This window comes from Hemiscyllium ocellatum, chromosome 7 (genome assembly GCF_020745735.1).
Source record: "Hemiscyllium ocellatum isolate sHemOce1 chromosome 7, sHemOce1.pat.X.cur, whole genome shotgun sequence".
NCBI lineage: Eukaryota > Metazoa > Chordata > Chondrichthyes > Orectolobiformes > Hemiscylliidae > Hemiscyllium > Hemiscyllium ocellatum.
Window position 1 is genome coordinate 90,831,742 of NC_083407.1, and position 19,947 is coordinate 90,851,688.

Below are 19,947 nucleotides of genomic sequence, written 5' to 3' on the forward strand. Positions count from 1 at the left end.
AAGGCATTTCACAAGGTGTTACAAAAATTGAGTAAAATAGGAGCCGAAAGTAGAGAACATGACACACTGATTTGATCTAGTCACAGAGATTTTCAACACGGAAACAGACCCTTTGGTCCAAATTGCCCACGCCGACCAGATATCCCAACCTAATCTAGTCCCATTTGCCACCACCAGGCCCATGTCCTTCCAAACCCTTCCTATTCATATACCCATCCAGATGCATTTTAAATGCTGTAATTGTACCAGCCTCCACTACTTCCTCTGGCAGCTCATTCCATAAACACACCACCCTCTGCATTGAAAAAGTTGCCCCTTAGGTCTCTTTTATATTTTTCTCCTCTCACCCTAAACCTATGCCCTCTAGCTCTGGACTCCACTCCAGGGAAAAGACCTCGTCTATTTATCCTATCCATGCCCCTCGTGATTTTGTAAACCTCTAGAAGGTCACCCTTCAGCCTTGGAGGCTCCAAGGAAAATAGCCCCAGCTTATTCAGCCTCTCCCTATAGCTCAAATCCTCCAACCCTGGCAACATTCTTGTAAACCTTTGCTGAACCCTTTCACAACATCCTTCTGATAGGAAAGAGACTAGAATTGCACGCAATATTCCAAAAGTGGCCTAACCAACGTCCTGTACAGCTGCAACATGACCACCCAAATCCTGTATTCAATGCTATGACGAATAAAGGAAAGCATACCAAATGCCTTCTTCACTATCCTATCTACCAGTGACTCCACTTTCAAGGAGCTATGAATCTGCACTCCACGGTCTCTTTGTTTAGTAAAGCTCCGGACCTTACCATTAAGTGTATAAGTCCAGTTAAGATTTGCCTTCCCAAAATGCAGCACCTCACATTTATCTAAATTAAACTCCATCTGCCACTCCTCAGCCCATTGGCCCATCTGGTCAAGATCCTGTTGTAATCTGAGGTAACCCTCTTCGCTGTCCACTACACCTCCAATTTTGGTGCCATCTGCAAACTTAGTAACTACACCTATGCTCACATCCAAATCATTTATATAAATGATGAAAAGTCATGGACCCAGCACCGACTCTTGTGGCACTCCACTGGCCACAGGCCTCCACTCTGAAAAACAACCCTCCACCATCACCCGCTACCTTCTACCTCCGAGTCAGTTCTGTATCCAAATGGCTAGATCATAAAAAGGTGGATTCCGTGTAGATGAATCAAAACTTAGGGATATTCTTTTGAAAATTAGGGGTTCCCTTTTAAGAGAGATAAGAAATATTTTTTCATCGAAAAAGATTGTATGAATTTGGAACTCTGCCTTAGAAGTGAGGTAGGATAGGGTCATTGAATATGCCCAAGGCTGGGGCAGACATATTCTTGATTGAGAAGGAAATCAAATTTATTGATGGAGAGAGGAACACGGAATTCAAAACACAAACAGATCAGCTACGATCTTATTGAATGGCGAAGCAGATTAAAGGGCTGAATGGCCTATTTCTGCTCATAATCCATATGGGAGAAATTGGCAGAAACCAGAATGATGAGAATTTACTGTTCATTAGGAACAGCAGAGCAGAACTTAAAGGCGACCATTTAAAATGATTTGGAGATGCCGGTGTTGGACTAGGGTGTACAAAATTAAAAATTACACAACACCAGGTTATAGTCCAACAGGTTTATTTGGTTGCCTGATGAAGGAGCAGCGCTCCGAAAGCTAGTGCTTCCAAAAAAACCTGTTGGACTATAACCTGGTGTTGTGCAATTTTTAACCATTTAAAATGATAACAAACAAGTCGTAAGTTTTAAAACGATGAATTACATTCAGTTCAGTAGCCAGAAATACATTGTTGGGCCTGCATAACTTTTTAAGTAAACCAATGCGCCTGATTTATTAGAAGATCTTTGCTATCCTTTAATTATTTGTCCAAGGGTTGCAAGCAATTAAGAATATTATTCTTTCATCCAATTTAAGTGGTCAATAAGGTGCAAATATGTAAAAATGATCTAAATGGACAGAAACACAAGTTTAAGCAAAAATAAAGAGCTGGGCCTTAAAAAAACGATGAGGGTTAAGGGAAAAAATGGGGTGACCACCAGCCCAGGACCTTTTGGAAGTCAAATGACAGTAATATGATCTGGCATAAACTTACACAGAAAAAGGATCAGTACTATTTTACATGCATAACTCTTCTATATAAAAAAACACAGGTCTTATGCATGACCACCATTAGGTGGCATCCTCCTCCTTTCTATCTGACCTTACCAGGTAAGTAAGGCAAATTATAAATTTTGCCAGTGCATCCTATACATAATTCCAACCACACTCAATTTTTGCCCATTCTGGGTCTCTAGGTATATTTTACCAAGATGAACCCCAAGATCTCATTGCTTAGAGATGAATCAATTACTTTTAAGATCAAAGTTCCAAAAAACATTTAAGTCAATTACTCTGACATAAAAGCAAAATACTGCTGGAAGTCTTAAGAATAGAAACAGCTAGAAATACTCAGCCATCTGGCAGCATTTGTAGAAAGAGTTGTTGACAATATATCAAATTTCAAAAAGTGGGGCAGAGACTATAAAACTTGACCATGGAAGAATAAAAGGGAAGATCTGAGATTGGGTTAAAGGCAGGAGAGCATATAAGGATGATTGGACAAGGTAAATAAAAGATAGATCTAGAAGCTTTCAAAATGGAAAAGCAACTATTAACAATAGTTGTAAACCAAAAAAAAGACAAAGGTTTTGATAGAAAATTGTGAGCTCAAGAGTTTGGACATTGTGAAGCGTCTAACTGAAATACGAGGTGGTGCTCCTTAAGCTTACATAAAGGTTCATTGGGACAGTGGCCATGGACAAATGTGTCAGTGTGGGGCAGAAAATTAAAACAACAGAGGGTTTATGTAAACCAAAAAGGTATTCTGACCAGACCACAGATCAGGTTAAACCACCACTAGTCACTTCTCTCTTACCAGTCAGAGGGAAATGACGAGTGATGGTTTAACCAGAGGGTCATTGTACCTCAGTCAAATGGAGAGATTGAGAACCACAGTCCTTCATGATAACCCTCAGCCACTGCAGGAATTAAATCAATGCTACTGGCACCACTCTACTTCACAAACCAACCATCCAACCAACTGCGATAACCAACCCCACCCAATGACAGATGACATGCTTGCAGACTAAAAGCGTTCTCCAAAAGTAGTCATTCAATCTATGTTTGGCTATGCCAATAAAAAAGAGACAGATGAGCAGAAAAAAAACATACTGTTTTGAAAGCAGTTCAGGCAAATCCCTTTATCCACCAAAAATCGGTGTTTGGGACTCTAGATAGTATGAGAAGAGGTAAATTGGCAGATGTTGCACCTTCTGCATGATATTATGACTAAAACTAACCTGATGAAGGCATGTCTGCACAAGCCATAATGCAAGACACTATAAATTAAATGGCTACAAATGTGTCAGCCAAAACTGAAGATTTAAAAGAATTTAAAAAACTTGTGAAAATCTTTTTTAAAAAATACACCTCAATAATTCTAGAAAGGAGAACTTAAAGTCCTAAAACCAAAATGAAAAGGAGACAATTAAAGTATGTTTGGTAAATCACCAGGAAGGTGATGGTCTATAGGTATCATTGCTAGACTACTAATCTAGAAACTTAGCTGATGTTCTGGGGACCAAGGTTTAAATCCTGCCACCACATGTGGTGGAATTTGAATTCAATAAATATCTGGAATTAATGATGACCATGAAACTATTGCAGACTATCAGTGAAAAACCCATCTGGTTCACAAACGTCCTTTAGGGATGGAAACTGCCATCCTACATGTGATTCCAGAGGAACAACAATGTGGTTGACACATAACTGCCCTTTGGGCAATTAGGGATGGAAATAAATGCTGGGCCTGGCCAGTTTTGCCATGCAACTCCTGAAGGAATTTTAAAAAACACATCAAACACGGATTAACATCAGTAAGGTTTACCTCACATTGGTGGAATATAGTAGAAAGGAAGGTGATCACCTGACTTTGCAATGCATCAGTTTTGTTAAAGAAATTATGCCTTTAAGTTCTCCTCAAGGTTTAAATCTCTTAATTGTGAAGACTGATTAAACAAGTATTTTTAAACAGTGGCTCAAAAATTTACAAGTGTGCAAATCTACAATTTACATATAACTGCAAATTTAATGGTTGTTGACATTTAATGGTTTAGACCATATGTTGACCAAACATATGGTCTAAACTGTATTTTGCATATTATGATTTAAGACAAATTCCTGTTGTCAGCTAAATTATTTAGGCATTTACTTCCGAGAGCATTAGTACGTACAAGTCTAAACAGTCACATTCACTACAATCCTCTTATTCAAATCCATGATCAAACTTTTGGACAGAAAGTTGTGAGATGGTTTGGCTTGGGTAACCAGATTGTTTTACTTCCTCCATCTAATGATGAGGATAAGTCTCTAACTGAGGATAATGCAAGTCAAAGAATCAACTCAGAGGATTAACCTTCCTCCACCAGCTCTGTAAGGATTACTGGATCCTTCTGAAAACTTAGAGTTTACTGTACTGAATTGTCAGTTCTTCAATTTGCTACCAGTTAAATTTCTTTGTAGATTTTAAACTGAGAATAATGATGTCACATTCTGTGCTTATGTCATCAATGTATGGCAGCCACAACACTGTTTGACTCCAGCAATAAACAGGATTATTGCACAAGGTAAGGAGAAACCTACACAATTTCTATAATTTTTATATAGTGCTGTTACTAACCATACGTGCATTTGTATCCCCCAGTGATTGAAGTTCATACTGGATCGGCTGTCCATTCTGATCCATCAGCTGGAAAGGCGCAGAAGACAGAGTCGGTGCTTGCTGGGACACCTGTACTGTTGGATTCTGAGTAGTAGTAGAATCATCGGTAATGTGAACTGTGATGGGAATGACAGTGATTGGATCATTCCTTCCAAACGCAGATTCTCCATCATCTATCCAGGCTAATTGCTTTGAAGGTTAAGAAAATACAAAAGCAGAGTTTAATTGGCTTAGTATTTAAGCAACAGCAAGCAGGGGTGGTTCAACAACATCAGAATGATAATCTCAAAGTCTAATTAAAAACTTGTAATCTGGCTGGATAGTTAACTTAACTGAGGACACAGTACCTACATGATGAGAGCTCAATCTCAGCTGCATCATGGGGTGGTAGCTATTAAGTGGAGATCTGAGGAACTTTCCAGGGGGTTTGACAGAAAATATAAGGACTAACCATGCACACAAATATCAAAGTCATCATTTGTACAACAGTATTGAAATATACCATCATGTTTGTATTACTGAAACTGAGTATTTCAACATGTACTCAAATTTTGCAAAGAAAGATCTGCCCCCAAAATATTGAAGTCTGTTCCCTCCGCATAGGTTGATTCGCCTCTGCTTGTTTCCATCAGCATCTACTTTGACCAAACCTTTTTCTTGTCTAGTTCATAACCATACCTGGAAAACTTGATGTTCTGCTTCAGAATCCTCAGTTATATCAGCATTTGGTCCTAATAATGTAGTATTTCTCTCAATGCCAATCTCATCCTCACTGACATCTTCTGCCATCTCAGAAGTAACCACTGAAATAAAAAGATAAAATGACACTAAATGGCTGAATAAAGAAATCAACATGGTCATAGCTAAGTGGAAATGTTTGAATGTACACTGGAATGCATTCAGAAGTCAGAGGAAGATAATCTCAAAACATAAAAAATTAAAAATATGCTGTTAAAGGTAATAAAAATTGAAAGCATTTTTAGCTTTTTAAATACAGATAAGATAAAAGAATTTGAAATATTAGGGAAGTTAATTTCAGTTTACAATTCACTCCGGAACAAAGCACAGATTAGGAATTGTCTAGCTTGACTTTCTGGCACACAGAAAGCCAGCAAAACCTCAATATACACAACACTTGATGAGCTTTGCCCTGACTGAACAGAGCTCCCTCTTGAAAGCTAGTGAATTAAAGATGCAAGGTAAAAAGTTGGATGAAGTTTGGTTTGGAATTAGCTGCAAGGTCCCCTCACTGGAATTGATTTTTGACTTCCATTAAGGTTCACATATCAATGGTTATGTGGACAAGAAATGGAGGCCATTGTATCTTTTAAAATTATATGATAATAATCAAATTGGAAAAATTCGTATTTAGAGCTTTTTTTCTGGGTCTTTTCTATTCAATTCATATGTCAGAGATTGTTTCAAGTCTGCTCTGTCATCAGCATTCAAAATTATTTAGTCCAAATGGTTCAATCTGTTAGTTTAAACAGAGTTGCCACAGACCAGAACAATTAAGGTAAGAATACAAGATTTTAAAAAATCTAAACTGGATCACTGAATATTGAACACAAAAAGCTAGAGAAACTCAGCGGGCCAGGCAGCATCTGCAGAGAGAAAGAGTGTCTGGTGTGACTTCTTCAGACTGAAAAGGTGTAGGGAAATATTTCATTATTATAGGCTTTTGCCGGAGGAGCTGGCCTAGTGCAAATGATTAAGGATTGTTAATGCTGAAGAAATGTAAAATCAGTATAAATAAAGGTGAGAGAGAGAGAGAATTGGTCTTCTGAATGCTAAGTAAACCGTAATAAGAACAGACAAGTTTGCAGGACACTTCCCAACAGATTGAATTGAGGGTACACAATGCTTGAAGGGAATGAATGTGATTGACTGAAAATCATTTGTTCATGTCTGTGTGTCATCAAGAACACCTGAAAAAGTTTCATGCTTCCTGTACTTTTACATTTTCTTATCATTCACTTACGCTAAAATCCATTCACTATTCGTTAGCTGATCCACTTAATTGTCCAAATCCCTCGCAATCTCTTGAATCTTCTCTGTACTGGTTACCTGACATTATAAAAAAATTATACTGTAAAAAGAAATATCATCTTTCTCAATAACTTATGATTAAAATGCAGGCATTTGTCACATTTTGCTCTCTATTTGTCTAATATTCAATTCAGTTACCTCATTCACTCAGTGAAGGACTCAAAAACTTGGAAGTTTGCAAGATAATGCTCCCTTTGAAGACTTGCTGTACAGTTACATTCATTGATTGCACATTTGGACCAAATATCTTTGTGTCATTACTAAACAATTTTTAAAATTTATTTTCCTGATATGTGGGCATCAATGGCAAGGGCGACATTTGCTGCCCTTAAAGTCGCTTGCCTGGCCATTTTAAAGGACTGTTAAGAGTCATCCATTGGCCAGACCAGATAAGGATGGCAGATTTCCTCCCATAAAAGACAGTAGTGAACCAGATGGAGTTTTAAAAATATTGATGGTAGCTTTATGATCACCATTACTCATAAATTAGTTTTATATTCAAGATTCATTAATAGAATACAACTTCTATCTGCTGCCATAGTGAAATTTGAACTCCTGTCCCTACAGCATTAGCCTAGATCTTTGGATTACTCATGCAATGGAGTAAATCATTTTCCAGGGAGACAATTTTATACCACTTGGATTTAACTTTGCTAATGGCAAAAACAATAATTGCTGTACCAAACTGGTTCGAAAAGGTCTCAGAAATTTTATTGGATTAATGAACTTTAGATGGTGCAAAGCTAAAACTCTGGTGAGTTTTGAGATTGCATACAAGGTCAATATACAGAGCTTTCTTCCAAGAAGCACACTGCAGATCACACTTGTATTAGAAAGTACAGTGCAAAAAGTCAAACCAAAATATTTATACTACCCTATATTTATATGCTCTCTTTCAAATATAACTGACAAAGTGTAACTCAAAATTAGAGCACAATACAAATTTGTTTACTGTACATTGGACAGAATTTGGAGGAAACTAACAAGAAGCATTTCTGATAAGTTCGCTTACAATTTTAAATATTCTCATTTCTATTGCAATTGCAGTTTGGAATATCAACAGCACAAAAAAAAATTAAGAAAATGTAGACATCCACTTCAAACTCACAGACAGAGCCTAAACAATACAAAACAACTAGGCCCTTCCACCAGTGGACTACTAAGTAGAAAATACCAATACAACTGTACTGCATTCTCTTCCTATAATTAGAATCCACCTTCCATCACAGCATTCCCTTCCTAATAACCTGCTCATTAATGGATGAAACCACTTCATCCTTGGCATCCAAATGCCAACTAATTAATGTATGACCAACGTGTCAACTCCCCCAAAGCAGCCCAAGTTTTAACATCAAGACAAATCCATTCAGTTATTTACTAAATAAAAATTACACACACTATTTGGAATAAATACAACACAGTGAAATCTCATTGAACAGTTTTGTTTTAAAATGTATTCATGATTTGTGTCTTTGTCAAGTAAAAATTCTAAATGCAATATTATACACTATTTTCTGCTTACATTAAATAGCCACAAGATGTTTTACTCTGGCTGAAATTGAATTTTTTTGTGTTTTAGAAAAAATTATTCTGTTACCTTTCCTCAGTTTATTTTCATAACAGCACCTCTAGCTTGAGAATGTGGATCCTGGATGCAAATCATGACCTTTTGAATTGTTTACATCAGTAAAAGGGGTATAATGCTTTTCGCAACCAGATATCTCAAAGCAGTTTACCACGAGCAAAGTACCATGATAGTGTGGTCCTTGATGCAATGCTTTTTCTGGGTGGTAGTGGGGGTGGGGGTGGAGGAAAGGAGATGGTGTTCAAAAAGTTCAAACTTCCTTTCTGAAGAATATCCCAGAAAGTTCACGAGTGCTTTCTGGATGAAAACAGGGTCAACCTTAACTGTGATATTTTTAGTTGTATAGCTTTAAAGCCCAGACTTATTCATGAAGAATTGCCATATGGAAAGATTACTAGGAAACAGCTGACATCTCTGGTGAAAGCCAATAACCTGAAACATTAACTTTATTTCTCTCTCAATTGATGCTCTCAAACCCGATTGCTTACTGTATTATTCCAAATGAAATGATCATTAGCATGAATGACAATATTCAAAAGGACAGAAGCAGCCAACAGGAGCAAACACGGAGCTGGTTAAAAAAATTATTCTACAGTATTAAGCTGTCATACTGTCCTCAATTATATCACATTGCCAATAATGGACTGAAGAACATTACAATAAAAAGAACTGCCAATTTTTCATTAAAGTTACTGAGGGAGATTATTCTTAAAAATTCCTCAACTCTAATGCTCAACTTGTCACGTACAGTTTTAATTTCAGTTCCTCTAAAAACATACAATTCAAGTATAGCATCACTAGCTACTCCAGTACGTACTCTTTTAATACAAGTCTTTCACGTTGGATCTCAGCAGAACTTGCTCTGGTTAAGCTGAGGAAATTATTTTGCAACCAGAAGCAAAAATTACAACAGGAGTTTTAGTAATTCATCTTCTTCATTTTTTGGTCATTGTGTCCCATTATAGAGACAAAAAAACTGCAGCAAGCTGGAAGAACACAGCAAGCCAGGCAGTATCAGGTGGAGAAGTCAATATTTTGTGTATGACCATTCTTCAGGAGTGGGGGTGGGTGTAAGGGGAGCTGCAGACAAAAGGAGGTGTGGGGACAGGGCGGTGAAGTGGGGATAGGTGAAGACAGGTAGAGGCTGCGATGTGGTTGGTCAATAGGAGGAATGAATCTGGGTCGTGGCTGGGAGGAGTGGAAGGGATGGGGAGGGGCTAGGAAGGGAGTCAGGGGAGGGAGGTTATTTGAAATTGGAGAACTCAACATTGAGTTCTCTGGGCTGCATGTTGCCCAAGCAGAAGATGAGGTGTTGTTCCTCCAGTTTGGGGTTTGATTTCGTTGCGGCAATAGAGAAGGCCAAAGATGGTCATGTCAGAAAGGGAGTGGGAAGGGGAATTAAAATGGACGGTAGCTGTGCCCGGCTGAGATGCTTGGCGAAACTTTCCCTTAGTTTAGTTTATGTCTCCCCAATATAGAGAAGATGACATTGGGAGCACCAGATACCATAAACTAGGAGAGGCAAGTTGTGCAGTCCTAGAAGGACTGTTTGGGAACTCAGATGGAGGTAAGGGACGTGGTGTGCCAGCTGGCTTTGCATCTTTTCAGGTTGCAGGGGAAGGTACCTGGGGTTTGGCAAGGGTTTGGTGGAGAGAGTGGCACGAACCAAGGATTGGCGAAGGGAACGGTCCTTGCGCCTGGCGCTTTGGGGCGGGGGTTGTTGGGGAGAGATTGTAGTCAACATGATCCTAGGTAATACCAAATAACGCACTGAAACTAGTCACTGAAAAGTGGGTAAGAACAATCAGTCTTTTTGTTTATACACAGTCTCATTATCTACACTAACAAATGCATAAGGATAGCATGGTGCCTCTGAACTCACTCCCTAGGAATCTTAGGAAACAAAGATAGACACGATACATTTTTAACCAGCGTTTCAAGATTTACATTCTACCAACTAGGCATTTTTTTGTGTCAAAGGAATAATTGTGCATCAAAGTTTTGCTTTAGAGAGACATGATAAACTACCAAACCCTCAAGCAAAACCTTATCAAGAACAATGACGGGAGGCACAAATATTATGTTCAAATATGTTCCATGAGTTACACAAAACACATTCTTTTGGACTTTCAGCTATAAGGACACCTTTGCATTAATTGGAACTTCTGATAATATAACATAATACAACTAAAAGATATATTCCCATACGCAGCAATTCCTTCAAGCAAAAAACTACTTGTAATTTGAAAGTTCTAAAGTGACTAAAATAAATATTACAACACCATACACAAGAATTTTTTTAAGATTGACTACCAAGCATTTGGTAAAGCAAAAAGATTTCCAAGTGAGCATCATGGTAACTAGTTTACTGTTACAAAGTTTCATGTTGTAAAATAAGTTAACACACAGTTGGAAGTGAATGTCCAAGGTTAATAACTACTTTTAATGTCACATTAGCCCCTACCCTTATGGCTTTACCTCTTCTCCTAGACAACATACTGCATCGCTACTCATTTTAGTTCAGTTCCCTGGTAGCACCCAAGTAACTTGCATCAACCAGTTCTCATATTGTTAACAATACTCCCAGTTCCAAATAAAAATGTATATCACAAAAAAAAGTCAAGAACCATGTTCACGATAGCTTACTCTTAATTTGTTTTTTTAAATAAACCTTTATTACAGTTTAATAGTTTATAAACAAGAACATTTAATCAAGGTGATAACATTTCATACATTTCCATTCCAAAATGTTTCAGGGACACTCCACTGGCATTTAAAATATTTTGGTATAAACAACTGGGTTATTTGGTGGGACAAATGCTAAATGGAATAGCTACAAAAACTGCCAAGCTTACTCAAGATCAGGTCACAATTTCACTGAGAGGTCCAAACCTCAGCCACATCCTTTTGGAACACCCTCTTACCCACGTGGGAGTTGAAGATGTGAGAAATATGAATAAACTATCAAGCTATATATACTCAAAAGAGGCTGCTGGCTCCTCTTTGGAATAAAATTAACAGTGAAAAGATTGTAGGGACATAACATCCAGAAACAAAAGTTTGATACAGTAATTTGGGTTCATTATCACCTTATATTTAAAATTTATCTTGATTTCAGTGTTTCTTTCCATACTAGAATTTCAAGTACATTAGAATTTCACAAAGCCATTTCCAGAGCAAAGAGATTTGATCCTAAGTAGACAGGCATAACTTGATCTCACTTAAGTATATTTTTGACTGCCACTTTAACAGCCCAACACCAAAAATCCTAGAGAAATTCTCAGCCGGCTGTGCCACTGAGTGGTTAGGACACATGCACAAATACATGACCTGATACAGACATATGATTCTTCAAATGGCGAGTCTCTAAGTTCAGCCACAACCTTGTGGTAAGTGAAAACTAGGCATTTCTGCAAAGGGCAAATCAAGAGAGTTTCCCGGTTTAATTACATCTTACCAAAGAATAAATCAAGAAAGTCTCCCTGGATTAGTTTAATCTTGTTCCTGAGTTATAATATGAATGTGCTACCTTGAAGAAGTATAATTTGGAATTTAAGATTAATAATAGTAATTTAGCACATTACAACTGGATGCAGTTTATAGCAACATACAACTTGCACTTACTACAAAACCTAAAAGGACCCTACTCAACAACTAAACATTTCAGCTTGAAAGCACTTGTGCAATGTCGCTTACTTACAGCACCATTAAATTTTATGGAAAAAACTAAACGATTTGTACATGTATAAACAAACAGCTGCACAAATGCATAATCACAAAACTATACCAGCCATACAATTAGCAATGCATTAAATATTTTTGGTAAATAAGATATTTGCCAGAAAAAAAACCACCTACGATATAGTTTGGTAGATTTTTACAAACCCCTCCCCCTCATATCTGTAATGATTTGAGAGGTTTCTCTTCTGTTAATCCCTATCATATTAAATTCTTTCATCTAAGTTATTTGGCTAAATGATTGAAACATTTTAATAAAATATCATTACTGGAAGACTTCCAGTAGGTTTTAAGAATAGGCAATGCAACTGGTTGAGTGCGGAAATAATTCCAATTTTAATGCTTTTAATCATGGGAGTTAAACTCTTAACCAATGTTTCAAGATTTGCATTTTACCAACTCTGCGTGTGTTTGTGTCAAAGGAATATTTGCGTGTCAAAGTTTTGCTCCAGAGGGACTGAAGTAAGTCATCTGGTAAATTTTAGGATTTACAACTTCAGCACCCTATTCTGCAGCATTCGGCTGCTGACATTCATAAAGATGAAACGTGGCCTAAGCCTTTCAGGAGGATCAACCGAACTGCACCATCCCGCAGTGAAAATCCACACCACCTGCTGGAGAAAGGGAGGTGGCAACATTTTGCTTTGCACGGTCACTGATTTAAATATTAATTTATTGTCATCGATATTCTTAAAATGTCTCTCTCTTTTAACATGCAACAATGATATTGTGCGCACTGGGGAAGGGGGGGTTGGTCGAGGCCCAGCCGTACAGCCCCCACCCCCAGCCCCTATGACAGTGTACAGGAGACTCGCCATTTTGTTGCGCTGCAACTTTCACTTTAAAAGCGCCTGGTGGGGGCTCCGCTCGCCTTCCCATCCTCTCTCTCTCTCTCTCTCTTACCCCCGCCCCCCTTTCCAACTCCTGCCCACCCCCACAACCATTCCTCCCGGGCGCGGCCAGCGGTGGCGGCAGCAGCTCCCAGAGGCTGAGAGGCAGCGAGTGCGCGGGATCGAGGCCACAGCCGGACAGACAGACAGCGGCGAAAACACCGGAACGAGACTACTCAACCTCGTCTTCACTCCAACACATCCGCCATAGAGGGGGGGGGGGGGGTGGTGGTGGTGGTGGAGGCCGGACCGTCGTCACCGCGCATGCTCAGATCCTCGGATTGTGGTGGGGAGAAAAAGCTGCCGGCTCTGCGCAGGTGCGTGCGGAAAGTGTATCTGTGTGTGAGGGAAGAAGCCCCAGAGGGCACTGCGCGTGCGCAGCTCCGACGGATTCCGCCAGCGCTCGTGTGGAGGATGGGGGTGTAAAGGCTGCCGGCTCTGCGCAAGTGCGTGCGAGGAGACAGCGAGAGAGTGCGTGTATGTGTGAGAGAGAAAAGCGGCAGACGGTACTGCGCCTGCGCAGCATCGCTGGCTACCCCAGCACTGATGTCGAGTGGTAGTGTTGGACTGGGGTGTACATTTCACATAACACAAGGTTTATTTGGAAGCACTAGTTTCTGAAGTGCTGCTCTTTCATCAGGTGGTTGTGGTGTATAAGAGCATAAGACATAATTTATAGCAAAAGATTACAGTGTCATGCAACTGAAATGATATATTGAACAAACCTAGATTATATAGATTTTCACCCTTTAGAATGGGTTGCAGGTTTCGATTTATTAAAATGTAAATCCCAGAACTTCTTTTAAGTCATCTCCTCGAGGTAACAAGGTTTTATAACAAAAGGTCAGCTCAGACAATGCATTTGTTTCCATACTGTACAGCTCTATGACTCCATAACGGTGTGAGGTCAGAGTGTGTATCCCAATCTTGAGTCATACTGGTTCTACTTCCATGGTCCTCAGCCTTTGGAGGGGAAATCAAGTCTATTTCAGCAAAGTATTCAAGCTCACAATTTCTGCAGAAAGTCAGAGCGATGTTGGCAATGATTCCAGGCGTGTAGGCATGCTGCGTGGATTCTTTCTTGGTGGTTACAGCTGGGCATTGGCTGGAGGGATGACTTGCAGAAGTCCTGAAGCCGTGTTTGGGACCCTGGCCGATGAAGATGAACCCTATTTAACTGCTTTCTTTTTATTCTCTTGTACCTCTAAATGGCACCAGATGGTAGCAACAGAACACTTTTTGCCTTATCTCCCTAAACATATGTGACAATAAATCATTATTAATTCATTATTTTAGCACTCACTTTTGCTATGAACACCTTTACTGTCAATTTGCTCCTCATCCCCCTTTTGCAAAAACTTAAAACTAACACTATTCCAGCCCTATTCAGTCCTGAAGAAGGATCCTATTGGACACAGTTCCTCTCACTATGGATGCTGTCAGGTTTGCTATGTTTCACCAGCACATTGTGCTTGTATTTTAGATTTCCAGCACTGGCAATGCTTTGATTTTATTATAGTAAAAAATGAGGTCTGCAGATGCTGGAGATCACAGCTGCAAATGTGTTGCTGGTCAAAGCACAGCAGGTTAGGCAGCATCTCAGGAATAGAGAATTCGACGTTTCGAGCATAAGCCCTTTTGATTTTATTATACAAGGTATTGAGTGTTGTGAAGAGAGGCAGTCCTTATTGCTGAAAAATACATTTAGTGAAGCTTTAAAATACACACACACACACACACACACACACACTCAGCACGGGTGGCACAGTGACACAGTGGTTAGCACTGCTGCCTCACAGCGCCAGAGATCCAGGTTCATTGCCTGCCTCCGGCGACTGACTGTGTGGAGTTTGTACATTCTCCCTGTGTCTGCATGGGTTTCCTCTGGGTGCTCTGGTGTCCTCCCACAGTCCAAAAATGTACAGGTTAGGTGAATAGGCCATGCTAAATTGCCCATAGTATTAGGTGAAGGGAAAAATGTAGGGGAATGGGTCTAGGTGGTTGCGCTTCGGCGGGTTGGTGTGGACTTGTTGGACCGAAGGGCCTGTTTCTACACTGTAAGTAATCTAATCTAATTTCTAAATGTAAAATTAAAATATAGTAGCCAATTTGATCCCACCAGTCATCTCATACTCTGAACGACCAAACTACGAACAGCTTGTGACTGCTGAACATCCAAGGGCTAGATTGATATTGACACATCTGCTTTTCTTTTCCTCATCAGTGTTGTTCAAGGGGAAGAGGACTGGGGTAATTGGATGATGCATGTGTAAATTACTATGTGGAAATAATATGAAGACATTAATAATGTTTTCAAGTCATTAGTAAGTGGTGCTCCAATTTTGCGTCTGTGTAGTATTTAGTGATGGTCACTTTGGCACTGAGTAGCTCCTTTGCTACTCTGATTAGTTTGCTTTCTAGTGTCCAAATTGGTCATTTGATCAGAAAGCTTCCAATTGATCAGAGAGGCCGTCAGTTTAAATGCCATCACTGTACTGAGTTTTGTATTGATGCATTCATTTGATTAAAGAGATATCGCCTTTCACTGAACTAAATTATAACACAACACATTTTCCTTTATAGAACCATAAAATGAAATGGAAGTCAGACTGCTATATAGTTGAAATATCAGAAAGCTGACCAACTTGAATAAATTAAGTCTTGTACATTTTTATCTGTGTAAGACAATGTTGCTTGGACAGATTAACTTAGTGGGGAAACTTTGAGACAAGTGGCACTGAGTTAAGAAAAGTCTGCCTTATAATAGCCCTTTGATTGGCTGAGGTGCAGTTTGTTACAAAGCTGTAAGTACAAGGCAGCCAGAGAAATGTACAGCCTCCTAACAGAAAACTATGAAAGGGTAACTCTTGAATTGAAGAACAACCAGTGCTTTACAGACCATAATAGGTCATCAATGCTAAAATGAAAAGGAATCATGAGGGATAATTTGCCCCAATGGTGAAAGCAAACTTAAAAATATTTTTAAAAATTTGCACCCACAATCTCTATCAAATTGTCTGTCTTAAGTCTGTTTTAATTGTGAATATATATATATTTCGGATTTTAAAAGGAGTAAAGTTTAAGTCACATAGTAGCCGTTCGTCTTTTCTCTATCATTTGTTAAAATTAGATGTGCTACAATGCTACAATAAATAGTTATTTTCTGTTAATAATGAAATCTGATGTGAATTATTTTTGGCCTGATTAACATTCGGTCAGATAAATTGGTCACTATGGTGATCAAATTGGGACTTTAAGCCATTTGTCCTTACTGGTGGAAGAGTGGAACATGATTATTGATGCACTCTTTCTGATTGAGTTGTGAAAATATTTCAAATTTAGAGTTAAAATTGCTCTGAATAGAAAGCCAGCTTTAATTTGAAATGTTTACAAGAGAATAGTGTGGGTAAAAAAAAAAATTGGGCATCATTTTTGCAGGAGTTCCAATGAGTAAAGTGAAATGATTGAGGAAGTGGAAAAACAGAGAAATTGGCAAAAGAGAAAGAAATTGTGAGAGGAAAACACTGGGAAAAGCAAGAGTGATATTGGGCAGACTGTGTGGGAGAGTGAGAAAAATTTTAAAAATACTGGATAAATGATCAATTAATCTGTAGCGGTGTTGCTGATTGAAAGAGGAAGGTTGGTTCAGAACACTAGGAGAACATGATTTAGCACTGAGAATTTACAGCCTGACAACCTGCCCTGGGAGGTCATAGCATCTTCCCTGAGTTTGCAACCCCGATATTGATCCTTTCAGTCAAAGCACTCAGCATTTTACCAGGAAAATGTTCTGCATAGTTGTTCCTGTGGAAACTTTTCAATTTATAATGCTAAATTGCCACTTGTGATCTTATCAAATCACTTTGAGTAGCGAATTTCAATGTCACATTACAATTTGGTAACATTCTCTGGAGAATCTAAAAAGAATATTTTATTTTGTATAGTTGAATAGATGGTTCCTGTTCTTTTGTGCCATTCCTCACCTGTATTGCTGATGTGTTGTAAACACCACATGCTCATTTCAATTAAGACACTAGATGTTAGAAAGGGTACAGTACTCCTCCATGACAGCCTGAGCTAGATTTATAGCCCTGTCTTCAAGGTGATACAACTGCGTTCTGAATTGGATTTTGGTACATAGAAGCTTGAACATAACCATTTGAGCTATATGTAACTTACGTGATCAAGAGAAAAAAAAATAACAGGTGTGCAATAGAACTAAGATTATCTCCACTTTCAATTGCACACTATTATGAGAATGATTTGGAGATGCCGGTGTTGGACTGGGGTGTACAAAGTTAAAAATCATAGAACACCAGGTTATAGTCCAACAGGTTTAATTGGAAGTACACTAGCTTTTGGAGTGATGCTCTTTCATCAGGTGATAATGGAGGGCTCAATCCTAACACAGAATTTATAGCAAGAATTTCCAGTGTGATGTAACTGAAATTATACATTGAAAAACAGGCAATTTTTCAGTGTATAATTTCAGTTACATCACACTGTAAATTCTTGCTATAAATTCTGTGTTAGGATTGAGTCTTCCATTATCACCTGATGAAGGAGCGTTGCTCCGAAAGCTAGTGTGCTTCCTATTAAACCTTCTTGGACTATAACCTGGTGTTGTGTGATTTTTAGCTTATTATGAGAATGGAGATGCTTTGCCCATATTGAAAATAAACTACCCCAAAAACACTTCCTTTCAAAACCATCATGTTACTGGCACATTTGAAAAAAACGAAACAACATTTTTCCCATTTTTATGGCTTTGTGGCAAGTATCATTCAAACTTAACGTTGATAACATAATTGATAGAATGGTTGAGTTCCAACTTGACAAATGGACAGTCATTAATAGTGGATTGCTTCCCACGTTGACTCAGCTTAGCAATGTGACAATGTAGAATAACTTAATAAGCAAAGCAAAATACCTCATTCCTATTGGGAGAAGTATATGGATGCCACGTGATTCCAAATTAAGACACTAGATGTTGTAAGTGAACTTAAGTCAGAGTCAGCAGATAGATTATCATAAGTGTGTATGTCATTACAATAGCTGCACAATTTAATAATCAATTGCTAGGACGAACGAAGATCAGAAGAAGTACGTCAGCCAATCATTTAAACAACTGCTAATTCATTTTGAGACACAATCCAGCCAACAAGGCTTCAGGCTCAATTGAAAAGTGCTAGTTCAAAGAAACATTCATGCAGCACTGATTAAAGACAAAACAAATCACCACATTTACAATAACAACAACTTGCACATATATTGCTTTAATGTATAATTAAATCTCAAGTTACTTCACAAAGAAACTATTGGGGTGGCTTTACGATCTGTCAAAGGTCTGTTTTATGGAGATTGACAAAACAGAGTGATGTAGAAGGAATTTCGGAGCAATGGATTTTGATGGCCTAAGGACAGCTTCTAATTCAGTGAAAGGAGGGGTGAGACTGAACACAAGGACTAATCATTATAATTTGGTAAGTAAAGAGTACCAGTGGAGGTCACCCAATACATGGATGAGTGTGACACAGCCTTTTACTCACTGCCATTTCTGAAAAGTGCTTACTAATTTTACTCTGAAATGACATTAGACCAATTTTAAAATTGTGCTTCCTTGTTCTCAAAAATAATATCTATCAATCCTAAATTTATATGATACCTCTGCATCAGGCAACAATTTAATTTTTAATTTCCAAAATATTGCAGTTATTCCAGACCTATTCAACCTGTTCTCATAATTTAACTCTTCATCTGACAGTTACCTACAGTGAAGTATTGAACACAGGCTTGAGAATTAGCTCCGGCGCAAATTATTCCAGTACTACTACAAAATTGAAATCTAGCCAATCATTTGGGAAATCGTCTGGTATGCTCTGTTAGTTTACATACAGAGTAAATATTGTGGGAATTTGGAAAATGCTCTCACAGTGTTTGAATTAGGAATATTTTGTTAATAAAATTGAGTTGAACCACAAACCAAATTCTGTGTCCCTTCGTCCACTTGATTAAGGTTTTTGAAGAAGGAACAAAAATGATTGATGAGGACAGAGTAGTGGATGTGATCTATGTGGACTTCAGTAATGCTTTTGACAAGGTTCCTCATGGTAGACTGGTTAACAGAGTTAGATCACATGGAATATAGGGAATACTAGCTCCTTGGATATAGAACTGGCATGAAGGTAGAAGACAGAGGATGGTGGTGCAGTGTTGCTTTTCAGACTGAAGGCCTGTGACCAGTGGTGTGTCACAAGGATAGGTGCTGGGTCCACTGCTTTTAATTATTTATGTGGTTAGGTTATTGTTAGTCAGTTTGCAGATGACACCAAAATTGGAGGTGCAATGGATAGCGAAGAAGATTACCTCAGAGGATAATGTGATCTTGATCAGATGGATCAAGGAGTGACAGATGGTGTTTTTTTTAGATAAATGTGAGGTGCTGCATTTTGGAAAGGCAAATCAGCAGAGGATTTATGTACTTAATAGTAAGATTCTGGGGAGTGTTGCTGAACAAAGAGACCTTGGAGTGCAGGTTCATTGTTCCTTGAAAGTGGAGCTGCAGGTAGATATGATAGTGAAGAAGGCATTTGGTATGCTTAGCTGAAAATGTGTTGCTGGTTAAAGCACAGCAGGTTAGGCAGCATCCAAGGAACAGGAAATTCGACATTTCGGGCCAGAGCCCTTCATCAGGAATTTGGTATGCTTACCTTTATTGTCAGTGCATTGAGTATAAGTTTTGGGAGGTCATGTTGCAGCTGTACAGGGTATTGGTTAGATCACTATTGGAATACTGCACACAATTCTGGTTTTCCTGCTATAGGAAGGATGTTGTGAAACTTGAAAGGGTTTAGAAAACAATTACAAGAATGTTGCCAGGGTTGGAGGGTTTGAG

At 38.6% G+C, this 19,947-nt stretch overlaps 1 protein-coding gene across 2 annotated transcripts in view; it reads right to left on the reverse strand.

Moving 5' to 3' along the window:
- LOC132817206 (calcium-responsive transcription factor-like) overlaps positions 1 to 13,302 on the reverse strand; it is a 52,506-nt gene extending 39,204 nt beyond the window's left edge. The window contains exons 1-4 of one of the 2 annotated variants that reach the window (XM_060827494.1): positions 13,234 to 13,302; positions 6,772 to 6,857; positions 5,469 to 5,593; positions 4,749 to 4,979 (exon numbers count right to left, since the gene is read on the reverse strand). In XM_060827494.1, coding sequence (XP_060683477.1) covers positions 4,749 to 4,979; positions 5,469 to 5,579 — 342 coding nt within the window. In that variant the 5' untranslated portion in view covers positions 5,580 to 5,593; positions 6,772 to 6,857; positions 13,234 to 13,302. Of the gene's footprint in view, positions 1 to 4,748; positions 4,980 to 5,468; positions 5,594 to 6,771; positions 6,858 to 8,436; positions 8,601 to 13,233 lie in introns of those variants that run through there. The other variant, XM_060827493.1, reaches the window with a different exon arrangement.
- Positions 13,303 to 19,947: the final 6,645 nt, after the last annotated feature.